The sequence below is a fragment of the Crocuta crocuta genome, unplaced genomic scaffold, assembly GCF_008692635.1.
Source record: "Crocuta crocuta isolate KB4526 unplaced genomic scaffold, BGI_CrCroc_1.0 scaffold229, whole genome shotgun sequence".
In the NCBI taxonomy this organism is placed as follows: domain Eukaryota; kingdom Metazoa; phylum Chordata; class Mammalia; order Carnivora; family Hyaenidae; genus Crocuta; species Crocuta crocuta.
This window is the reverse complement of record NW_027536464.1, coordinates 4879840-4891966: the sequence shown is the minus strand read 5'-3', so window position 1 is coordinate 4891966 and position 12127 is coordinate 4879840. Positions and strand designations below refer to the sequence as shown.

Sequence of the window (12127 nt, the reverse complement as noted above, 5' to 3'; positions counted from 1 at the left end):
CTGACAGCATGAAGTCTACTTGGGATTCTCTCTCTCCTTCTCTCTCTCTGCCCCTTTCCTGCACGCAGCTTCTCTCTCAAAACAAATTCAAAAAAACATTTTAAAAATTAACCCTATCCAATCAAGACATTAGCTATAACTTCTCATTTACAGTAAATACAGGGGATATAAAGGATAGACACAGGGGAAATACAGGGAAATCTATCATGAGGAAACAATTGGACAAATTCAGAAGGTTGGAAGTTTAAAGAAAAATTAACCTGCTCTGTTCAACAAAACAATGTCAAAAATGGGAGAAGCGTGTCTATGTTAATTTAAAGAGAATTAAAAGACACATCCAAATGCAATGGTCATCTTTGACTCCTAATTTGAACAAAACAGATCGAAAAAGGCATTTTTGGAAACAATTTGAGAATTGAATATAAATTGAGCATTAAATGATATTCGAGAATTACCGTAAGTTCTGTTAGATGTCATAAAGGCATTTGGATTATGTGAGGAAATATACTTATTTCTTGGAGATGCATAATGAATTATTTATGCTGAGAAATATGATGTCTATCATTGACTCAAATACTAAAAAGAAACACATTTGGCAAAATAGCAATAACTGTTAAGTCTAGTTATGATGTGTGTATGAGTATTTACTATGCGCCACTATATTTTCTTGTATTTTGGAAAATTTTCCCTGAAAAGCAAGAGAATAAAGTGATCAAATCTGAACTTTAGAAAGCTCACTCCCCAGCTTATTGGGCGAGAAGAGTGAAAGCAACAGGCTAGTTAGATGATTACAATAATATTCATGATGAAACAGCATGGTGACTTAGATAAAGTAGTGAGTTATGGAGGAAAGGAGAAGTAGACAGATGGGAGATATATTATGCAAGTAGAGAAAGAAAAGAAGAAAGGAGAAAGAAAGGACAGTCAAGGTTAACAACAAAAGCGAATATGTATCACGTTTTTAGTAGATGCCGGTATAGTCATTGTTCTAAGCGATCCACATGAGTTTAACTCTTGTAATCCTCACAACCACCTTGTGAGGTAGGAATTATTAGCACCTCTTTTTTACAGATCAGGAAACTTGGGCGCAGAGAGGTTAAACAACTTGTCCAAAGTTATACTCCTAGTAGATGCCATTGCTAGAACTAGAATGCAGGCACACACGTTTAACCAGCTCTGCTGTTAAGGAGGACATCATGACATCAGTAAGGGCACCTGGGTGGCTCAGTCGGCTAAGCGTCCGACTTTGGCTCAGGTCATGACCTCACGGTTCGTGGGTTCGAGCCCCGCGTCGGGCTCTGTGCTGACAACTAGCCCAAAGCCTGGAGCCTGCTTCAGATTCTGTCTCCCTCTCTCTCTGCCCCTCCCCCGCTCACGCTATCTCTCTCCCTCTCTCTCCCAGAAACAAATTTAAAAAAAAATTTTAAAGGATGACATCAGTTCCATTAATCAAGATGCATAACAGTACCTATTCTACTCACTTTTATGCGCATTTTAGAATTTATACTAACCGACTCATATGTATTTCCTGGCCCCCACCTAACTTCACCCTTTTCTCCAACCCTGGGACTGGGTGATAGAGGTGGTAGTCCTTGGGGAGAAGCATGGGTCAAAAGGGGGTGGGGCCAAGTGGGAATTCTAGTGAAGCTTCTACTATCCGGCACAGGATGGGGTAGGCACCCCTCTAAGGCAGAGCTCTTACGCCACGTCTGACGCAGTTAAGCGTAAGAGCCGGGGGTGGAGATGTCGTCACCACCCGCCCAGGGTTGGCGGAATTGCCGCGAGAGGGGCGTATAGACCCCGCCTCATAGGTGGGTGGGGAGTGGCAAGCCCCGCCTCGGCCCGGCTGGCTGGCTCCGGCCAGCTTTGCTGCGGTTGTGGCGGGGGAGCGAGCGCGCGGAGCCCGGAAGGATGCGGCGCCCGCGGCGGCCTGGGGGTCCCGGGGGATCCGGGGGTCTCCGGGTGCTCGTCTGCCTCCTGCTGCTGAGCANAACTCGGTGGGGGGTGGGGAGAAGGTAGGAAGCTCAGGTAGAATATGTGGTGTCTGGGTAGGGTAGGGGGAAGCGCTGTGAGATGAGGAAGATGAGAGGGCGTCTGAGAGGAAAGGGGCGTAGGCCTGGAGGTGGGGCTGGGAATACGGGGGCGGGACCTAAGAGAAGCAGGCTCAGGGAGAGATTGCAGGTTTGGGAGGGGGAATGGGGGTGCATATGGACAGAAGGGTTTAGAGACGGGCTACAAGACCATGAGAGAAGCAAGTCGCGCTGAGGCGCCAAAGAAGTGGTGACTAGCGCTGAGGGATTGGGAGTAGGGGACAGGGGAAGGAAGAGGCAGCGCTGATGTCCGGGCAGTAGGAGTCCGGGCCAAGAGCATCGGGGTCCCAGCTCCCAGGAGAGGATCAGACCGAAGGAGGGGCCAGGGTTTCTCTTTAAGTCCAGAGAGGCAGATTGCTGCCATCTGATCTCTAATAAGAGGAAGACAGCTAGGGGAGGCGGCAACAGAGGGTGAAGAGAGAGGGGTCCTTTCCTGTCCCCCTCCCCACAGCCAGGGCGATGCTGACTCACATCTGAGCGGACAGAGACAGTCAGCGCTGACTCATGGGCCGGGGGAGGGTGGGGTGGTGGGGCGAGTGGGGGAAGGGGCGCAGCCTCACTGACGCCCTCCTTCCCCACCTGGTTTGGAGGCCAGTGCAAGGTACTTCCCGTGGCACTGTGGGTTGGTAGGGTGGTAAATGAAGTCTAGAACTGTGGAGGGGTCAGGTCTGTGGAGACTCCTGACCCTAGCACCCCTCCTTCCCCCATAACTGCTTCCAGGCTAGCCCTCGGCGGCCCCAGGCTCAGGGCTTCAGCACCGTGGACAGCGCCAGCGGCTCTGAGGCGGCTGACCTCAGGAGCAGTGTGGGGAGCATTGCCCTAGAGACACCCCATCCTTTCCCATTTCCCACACGAGGGGAAGGTGTGCTAGGGTTTCCATCACTTCTGAGTCCCAACTTAGAGTTAGGATGCTTTTGGAGATTTGAGGAGGAGAGTCCCTTTCTTCTCAGAATTTGGCCAAAAATGTCCCCAGAGTAATTCTGTGAGAGAAGTATATGGTCCTCTACTACCCCCATGCACCTGGAAGGCTTCTTCTCCCCATCACTCAGTTAAGCAAACTGAGGTTTTTAGAGAAAGTATCCAGACTCTCAGATCCATAAAATCCAAAGCCAGAGCCTGTGCTTCCTTCTCTTAAGAATTCTAGGCCTCTTCCCGTACTCTCCTCCCAGCTTAAATCCTTTCATAGAATGAAAGAATGGACCCCGTCTGCTTCCCCCTTTCCCAGCCTGTTCATCCTCTTCCCATTCTATGTGTGTGGGTGTCTGAGCAGCTCACCTTTCCCTCTACAGGCTGTCTGTTTGACCGCAGACTCTGCTCTCACCTTGAAGTCTGTATTCAGGGTGAGTGAGGCTCAGGCATAGGATTTACAAGATGGGGGACACAACAAGAAAGAAGCATGGGGGGGATTTGGAGGGGGGAAGCAGTACGAGTCTTGGGGAGAAGGGGGAATGGCCTGAAGGAGCAGAGTTCTCTGAAGCCAAGAGAGGGGATGGAGAGGACGATGCCCATTTGCAACCTGGGCTTTGGAAGGCCTCTTGTCCAAGCCCCCTGCTGACACCACTTTTGTGCTCTTAGATGGCTTGTTTGGACAATGCCAGGTGGGAGTGGGGCAAGCCCGGCCCCTTTTGCAAGTCACCTCCCCAGTTCTCCAGCGCTTACAAAGTGTGCTCCGACAGCTCATGTCCCAAGGTGAGGTCTAGCTGCACTGAAGGAGAGACCTTGGAAGTTGGTTATATAAGGGTGGGGAAGTGAGGGTCCATCTGACTCAAGGATTTCTCTTTATGAAACATTCTTACCACACTTACTTCTGGAGCCTCACCTTCCCAGATCTTGCTGGAGAAGGGAGCAAGACAGGAGTAGGGGTGGAGCCATAGAGATGGGCTGTTCACACTCAGACTCTTTGGAGGAGTCTAGAGGAGGCTTCTAGAAGGAGCCACTGGAAGACCGGCATCCATCTCTCTAGGGCCAGCCCACTCCCTGGAACTCTCTGAGTGCTCCAGAACCATGAATTCTGGAGTCCTCAGCCAGGAGAACACTCCACTCATAAAATTTACTCATTCAACAACTATTTATTGAGGATTTACTATATAAGCTTAGTTTTAGGTGCTTGGGATGATGTATCAGGGAATAAAACAGACAAAGATCTCTGTCTATTGGGGCTTAAATTTTGGAAGTGAGGGGGGAATACAATATATAAATTATAACACATATAGTATGTTTTAAGGTGATAAGTGCCATGAAAAAAAATTACAGATTCTACAGTATCATAAAGAGGTCAGAAATGGTGGGGTAGGAAGCTTCAGTATCAAATTGGGTGGTCAAGGTAGACTTTATTGAGACTATGAAATTTGGACAAAGACATCAAGGCAGTGGACGTGTTTTCCAGAAGGTTATCTGGGAGCAGTGTTTCAAGCTGTACAGACAGCTAGAACAAAAGCATTTACTAAAGCAGGAGCATGAGTTTGAGGAGCATCATGGAAAACATCTCTATGGTGTGGCTGTAGAGGAGTGATAGAAAGGGAAAGTCAAAGATGCTGTCAGATAGGTATTGGGGGAAGGGATGCAGATCATTGCAGGGCCTTAGAAGAGAATGTATAGATGTTGTCTTTACTCTGAGTGAAAGAAGAACCTATCACAAGGTTTTGAGTATAGGGAGACATAATCTCACCTCTACTTTAAAAGGATCATGCTTGCTGCTGTTGAGAATAGATGGAAGGGAGTCTAAGGTAGAAGCAGAGGGATCATTAAAAGCTACCACAATAACTCATGTAAGAGATGAATGTGGCATGGATCAGGTGTTGCAGGGAGAAATTTAAGATGTTCGTTCAAGGGACGCCTGGGGGGCTCAGTCAGTTGATCATCTGACTCTTAATTTAGGCTCGGTGATGATCCCAGGGTTGTGGGATCAAGCCCCAAGTCAGGCTCTGTGCTGCATGTGGGGCATGCTAAGGATTCTCTCTCTCTGTCTCTCTCTCTCTTTGTCTGTCTGTCTCTCTCTCTCTCCCTCCCTCCCTCTGTCTCCCTCTGTCCCTTTCCCCCCACTCTCGCTCTCTCTCTCTCTTAAATAAATAAAAAATAAAAAAAAAAGATGTTCATTCAAGTACAGTAGGATGTTGAGAGTATGAGATTGGATTTTGAAAGAGAGATGGAGGATTCTGGAGTGGAGATCTAAGTTACAATTAAACCCATGAGGTAGATGAGATAACTAAAGGCTTTAGCATATATGAAGAAGAGGCCTAGAGAATTATAATGTTACGAGGACCAGGACAAGGAGAGGAACCAACAAAGGAGACAGAGAAAGGGGAACCAATGAGGTAGGAAGAAAAACAAGAATGTTTAGTGTCCTAGAAGCCAAGTGGAAGTGTATTGCAGAGGGAGGAGTGATCAATGGTATCAGATAATGATAACTGATTAAATAAGATGAGATATGAGAACTGGCCACTGGCTTTAGATATGCAGAAGTCATTGGTGATTTTGATGAAAATAGTTTTGGTAGAATAGGTGGTAATAAAATCCTGAATAGAGTGGATTAAGAAGGAATGAGAGGAAAAGAATTGGATACAGCCATCATAGATAACACTTTCAAGGAGTCTTGATGCAAAGAAAAGGAAAGAAATGGAGTGACAGGTGAAGAAGAATGTGGGGTCATGCAGTAACTTTTTAAGATGCAAGGAATTGCATCATGTTTGTATATGAAAGTGAATAATCCAATAGAGAACAGAAAAATGATCATACAGGAAATGGGGGGAAATGAGGAGAAGATGTTCTTGAGTAGATAGTAGGGGATGAAATCTAGTGCTCAAATGGAGGAATTAGCCCTAAATAGGATAAGCTATCTAATGTTCATAGGCAAGAAGGCAGGTATGGATGCTAGTAGATCCTAGAATATGAGTTAAGAGCAGACTATTAATTTGGAAGCAAGGAAGAAGGAATGGGGGTGGAGGGTGGGAGTTTATACCTTTAGAATAGGTGACAGACCTTTCCTGAGAGCAGTTTCATAAAAGGAAAGAGTCAGACAGGAGTTCTGCATCAGCACAAGATAATTGATGGGGTGGGGGTAGGGGTGCAGGTGGGGGTGGTGGTGAAAGTTTAAAATGTGTATAGTGCTTTAGAGTTTTCTAAGCACGTTCATTTCCCTGATTGCACCTGATTTTCACAACAGCCCCCATGAAATTTGTATTATTCCCACCTTACAAATAAAGAAAAGCAAGGTTCAGGGTCAACAAAAATAAGAATAGAAATAATAATGATGACAATAATAAGAGCAGCTGTTTAAAGTTCACTATGTGACAGGTACTGTTCTTACCATTTTACACTGGGTTATTTTAATTATCACAATCTTAGGAGGTATAAACCCCCATTTTACAGAAGAGAGAATTGAGACTCAGACAGGCTCGGCAGTTTGCCCCAAGTCACACAATGAGTAAATGGCAGAGGATTTAAACTTAGTTTCACTGGAGGCAGTCTGACTCCAAAATCTGTACCTGAGACTGGGAAGAGGGCAGCTCAGGTCACCCAGCAGATCTCCTGGCCACCACCACCGCCCCACTGCTCTACCAAACTCAGTGCGCTGCAGGGTAGGGAGTGTGGTTTTGTTTTCTACTGTTACTGGGCCCTCAGACTGTCCTGAGCCAACCTCACCCTATCGTGTCCCCTGGCAGGATTGTCCTGGCACGATGACCTCACCCAGTATGTGATCTCCCAGGAGATGGAGCGCATCCCCAGGCTTCGCCTCCCAGAGCCCCGTCCAAGGGACAGGTAGGCATCCTTTCGCAACAGCTCTAGCACAGGAAGGCTGGTGGGCCTGTGGTCTTCCTGATGGATGGAGGGAAGGGGGAGGGAAGTGACCACCAAGGTCAGCAGCCTAAGGCACAGGTCAGAGAGGTTCAGGAGTGGTCACCTGGCATGGTTACATGCTCCACAGGAGCTGAGCTCATCCCCAGGGATCCAGTAAGACAGCAAAATGTATTTTGAAAAACTTGGACATTTCATAATTTAAAAGAAGCCTCAAAGGAGCCAGCATAAGACAAATAAGAGTTTTATCACATACTGAAGTTGTTTAATGTTCTATTTCATTACTATGTGGGATTATATGTGGAGAGACCATCATCTTTTTGTGGCTAGGGCCTCTGAAGGCATTGTTCAGACCCTGCAAAGCAGAGGAAAGTAAATGGGCCACGGGGCTCAAGTGATGACACCAGGATGAAAAGGGCAGAGTGGGGTGGGAGTGGGGGGCAGAGTCGGGGGACCCAGTACTGAGTGTTTGAAAGCCAGATGTGGGGATATGAATAGAGGGGAAACAAGGCAAACTGTAGCCCCAGTTTATCTAGAGAGGTACCTGGCTGCCTTCCCCTTTACCCGTTCTCTCCTTCTCCATCCCTAGCCTCACTCGTCCCTAATCTCTGCCACTGTGTTTCAGCGACGCAGACATGCTTACCAGGGAGGCAATGACCTGTGCCCAGGCTTGGCCCTCTGGTCCTTCCCCATGCCACTCTCTCTTTCCCTGAGGCTACTCATTTTTTTTAAGAGGTCAGGCTTACTGTAAACTGCTGAGCATTTCTGGCCCAGTCCCACCATCTCTGTCTCCCGTAGGCTCTGTCCCCCCTTGCCCATGCAACCAACACACACACATACACTTTGCTTTCTTCCCTAGATCTGGCTTGGTGCCCCGGAGACCCGGTCCTGCTGGGGAGCTGCTTTTACAGGGCATCCCTACTGGCTCCACGCCTGCTGCCCAGCACCGGCTTCCCCAACCTCCAGTGGGTGGGGGTGGAGCTGGGGTGGGCTCTCCGCTGTCCTCTCTGCAGGCTGAACTGCTGCCCCCTCTCTTGGAGCATCTGCTGCTGCCCCCGCAGGCCCCCCACCCTGCCTTGAGCTATGAACCTGCCCTGCTGCAGCCCTACCTGTTTCATCAGGTGAGCCTTAAACAGCGGCCCCACCCCAACACCTGTCCCCGAGCCCCTGACGTCTGCTCTTACCTGGATCTCCGATTTCCCCCACAGTTTGGCTCCCGCGATGGTTCCCGGGGCTCAGAGAGCTCGCCGGGGATGGTCAATGTCGGCCCCCTACGCAAGGCAGAACCTTCTGCCCTCTTCAGCACAACTGCTGCCAAGGGCATGTTTGGGGCTCACTCTGACCACGCCTATGGGGACCCTCCAGGGCCTTCACCTGGCCAGCTTTTCCAGGAGACAGGGCTTTTCTACCTGGCCCAGGAGCTGCCGGTGCCCAGCAGGGCCAGGGCACCGAGGCTGCCAGAGCAAGGGGGCAGCAGCCGGCCAAAGGATTCCTCAGAGGGCTATGGGGAAGAAGGGCTAGAAGGCCACAGGGAGAAGCCTCCTTCTCCGGCAGAGCAGCCAGGTAACAGAGTTCTCAGCATCCATTCCCTTCCTGTGGGTGCTGCGTTTGGGGGATCTCCTTCCTAACTATCCATGCATTTGTTAATTTGTCCTGAAAGTCATTCATACATTTAATTAATGTCCACTGACAACCTGATCTCTGCCAGGCACTAGGTGGGCAGTGGGGATACTGTAGGGGGTGGAGCTGACATAATCTTCAGCTGGAGAATCACGATGTCCGTGGTGGGCCTGCAGTCTGGTCTTGGCCCTAGGAAGGCCTTGCCCCCCGAAGTGTGGACAAGGGTTGGAAGGTGGAGGGGCTCACTTTCCTGGTGTTTGAGAAGAAGCTCTTAAATGTGCTAGTACCCTCCCCCAGCCCCAGCACACGCCACAAGTTCATCTCACCACGACCCTCTAGCCATAAGCTCTGTGTCTGGCTCCCAGCAGATGTGACTCTGCAGAGACTAGCAGCTGTGCTGGCAGGCTATGGGGTGGAGCTGCGTCAGCTGACCCCTGAGCAGCTCTCCACCCTCTCAACCCTGCTGCAGCTGCTGCCCAAGGGCTCAGGACGAAATCTGGGTGAGTGTCCAGGCGAAGAAACTAGCAACTACCAGCTCCATGATGGCCTCTTACCCCCACCTCTCAAGACCGCATGGAGCAGCCTAGAGGGGAAGGGGCAAGGTCAGGGGCAGGGAAGGGAGTTCTTTTGAGACACGAGCACAGGGTCATTGGCTGCCAAGAGCGGGAAGTAAGGGAGTGGGGGTGGTACACTGAATTAGGGCAGGAAAGAACTGCAAGGTGGAAGCAATGGAAGAAGAAGCCAATAGGGGGTATGAGCAGGGATCAGGAGGCACCAAGGAAGGTGGGTGGATGATAACAGCCTCTAGGGAAGGGAGAGGCCAATGCAAAGGTGAAGCCAGTAATTGATGGGTAGGGGGAGAACTGAATAAAGAATGGTTTTGAGAGGTGCAGCCAATAACACAGGGAGCAGCTGATAAAACAATTATAAGGAAGAAGCAAACAGGCAGGAGGCCATGCTTAAGATCAGATCAAAGACAGGACTGGGTCACTGATTGAGGGAAAAAGAGGCCACAGCAGGCTCAGGGCCCCTGGTCCTTTCTCCCACCCATATTGTGTGGACCTTGGCCTTGACCCTTTGCCCAAAGTCTTGCTTTTCCTGTGTCTACAGGAGGAGCTGTAAACGTTGGAGCTGACATCAAGAAAGTGAGTTTGTGGCACCGCCCTGGCCCATAGCGCCCCTTCCAGCAAACCTCCTTGTCAAAATCTAAACCTCAGCATCGGGTCCCAAATCTCTGTCCTCCACACCTCTTCATTTGGGGTGGAGGGAGGGCGGGAACCAAGGCCCAGCGACTGCAAGTCATCACCTAAGATCTCACTTCAGGTTGATGGCAGAGCTGAGTCTAGAAGCTGGAATTCTCAATTCGCTGCTTTTTCACTACAGTCATTTCAGGCCCTGTTCTGAGGATCCCTAGGTGAAGAGGGAGTTGCAAGCACGCATGCTCCTGGCCCCCCCTATAGCCTGAAGAGCTCTCTCTTTTTCACGTATTGGACTTCTGTGATTTCATGGCTACACAGAAGTCTAAAACCTATCACCTGCCTGTCCATCTCTCCCCTGATGCCACCTTCCCTCACCCAGAGGTTCTTCCCACTTCAGCCCCATCTTGCGGATCATTATTGACCATGCTGCACTCATTTCAATCCTTTATTCATCCATTCATCCACCTGACACTTTTCTGGGTAACCTCTCTATGCCCAGTGCTTCCCTGGGCCCTAAAGGGTAGAAAGAAACAAGTCCAGAGGTCCTCTTTAGGGTGGTGTGGACCCCCATTCCCCCATCCCCTCCACTGTCCAGAGATCATGCTTCTATCCTCTCTTCTTTTTTTTTTTTAATGCTTATTTATTTTTGAGAGAGAAAGAGGGGGGTGGGCAGAGAGAGTGGGGAACAGAAGATCTTAAGCGGGCTCTGTGCTGACAGCCGAGAGCCTGATGCAGGGCTCAAACTCACAAACCGTGAGATCACAACCTGAGCCAAAGTTGGACGCTTAACCGACTGAGCCACCCAGGCGCCCCTCTGTCCTCTCTCCTAAACAGACAATGGAGGAGCAGGTGCAGGGTGGGAACACGGTGGAGCCTCCACCCCCCACGCCCTCCCTGCCTGGATACCCCACTGCCAGCCCCACCTCCAGTAAAGCCCAGCAGGTGCTGATCCCTGGATCCTCTGAGCCCCCCAAAGCTGTTGGCCACCCTGCCACACCTGTCCTGCTGGAGAAGAAAAGTCCACTGGGCCAGAGCCAGCCCACAGTGGTGAGCCCGCCCTCAGCTCAGCCATCAGCGGAGGAGTATGGCTACATTGTCACTGACCAGAAGTAAGGGCTGCAGCCTGGGGAAGACTTCTAGTCCTCCCTCCCGGAGGGTTGGGTGGGAGGGGGGGCCTGCTTGACAAGAAGCAGAGAGCAGAAATCCAGATGTGAAGTGGACAGAGGGTGGGGGTGGGGGGAACGGGCTGCTCTGTATCCTTGGAGGTGGCTTGTGTCAAGAAGGTGGCTAAAAGGACCCCCACTTTCCTTCTTCTGCTTGCTCCCTGCCTCCAGGCCCCTGAGTCTGGCTGCAGGAGTGAAGCTGTTGGAGATCCTAGCTGAGCACGTGCACCTGTCCTCGGGCAGCTTCATCAACATCAGGTATGGCTGGGATCTGGCATCTAGAAGGTAGCTTGAGGGGAGAGGTGGCTGGTGGGGCTCAGGGAAAGAAGGGAAGACAGAGTCTTGGTAAGTGGGCAAGGTGTGGTTAGAGATGTTCTCACCTGCTTTGCAGGCACCCCCTCAACACACACACACACACACGCACGCACACACACACACACACACACCAGATGCTGGCCTCATCCAGCATTTCTTGGGCCTCAAACATCCCTGTAGGGCATGTCTGTTCAGCCTCAGCTTCGTCCTCTCATGGGGAGAGGGCCAGAGCTGGCCTCGGTTACAGTCTGTGGTGGGTGAGGCAGTAATATAGCTCCTGTTTGGCAGTGTGGTGGGACCGGCCCTCACCTTCCGCATCCGACACAATGAACAGAACCTGTCTTTGGCTGATGTGACCCAGCAAGCTGGTAAATACTGCCTGGTCCCAGCCCCAGGCCTGTGGCTGATGTCCCTGCCCACCTTGAAATAATTCCAGCGCACATGGGCCCTGCCTGCCACCTAGCATAACATGACATGGGGTGGGGACCACATGTAGCTGGAGAGAGTCTGACCTACCTCTTCCCTGCAGGGCTGGTGAAATCGGAACTGGAAGCACAGACAGGGCTGCAGATCTTGCAGACGGGAGTGGGACAGGTACGAGCTAACTGAGGAATCAGCTGAAGCCCCAGAGGGCTGACATTGCCCACAGAGATGGGAGCGAATTTGGCAGGAGAACCAGATCGGAAACTCCTGTACCTGGCTGGCCCCCTGGCTTTGCCAAAGAACCTTCCCCCTTGCAGTTTCCTTTCTGGNATCCATGGGATCATGACCTGAGCTGAAATCAAGAGTCAGACGCTTAACCAACTGAGCCCCCCGGGTGCCCCTAAACTCAAAATATATTTCTGTTCTGCATCCAACACTGATGTCTCCCATTCTAGTATCGATTCTTTGCTGTGTCTCTCCAAACTTCTCTACATCCATTTTTGAAATGCAAATTGGGTGTGGG

At 50.5% G+C, this 12127-nt stretch overlaps 1 protein-coding gene across 2 annotated transcripts in view; it reads left to right on the top strand.

Moving 5' to 3' along the window:
• The first annotated feature begins 3384 nt into the window (after positions 1-3384).
• The window catches only part of PTPRN (protein tyrosine phosphatase receptor type N), a 17278-nt gene continuing 8535 nt past the window's right edge, over positions 3385-12127 (top strand). The window contains exons 1-11 of one of the 2 annotated variants that reach the window (XM_077748650.1): positions 3385-3430; positions 3666-3779; positions 6752-6848; positions 7744-8005; positions 8093-8447; positions 8873-9004; positions 9615-9649; positions 10538-10812; positions 11038-11124; positions 11470-11549; positions 11711-11775. In XM_077748650.1, coding sequence (XP_077604776.1) covers positions 3770-3779; positions 6752-6848; positions 7744-8005; positions 8093-8447; positions 8873-9004; positions 9615-9649; positions 10538-10812; positions 11038-11124; positions 11470-11549; positions 11711-11775 — 1398 coding nt within the window. In that variant the 5' untranslated portion in view covers positions 3385-3430; positions 3666-3769. Of the gene's footprint in view, positions 3431-3665; positions 3780-6751; positions 6849-7743; positions 8006-8092; positions 8448-8869; positions 9005-9614; positions 9650-10537; positions 10813-11037; positions 11125-11469; positions 11550-11710; positions 11776-12127 lie in introns of both variants that reach the window. The other variant, XM_077748649.1, reaches the window with a different exon arrangement.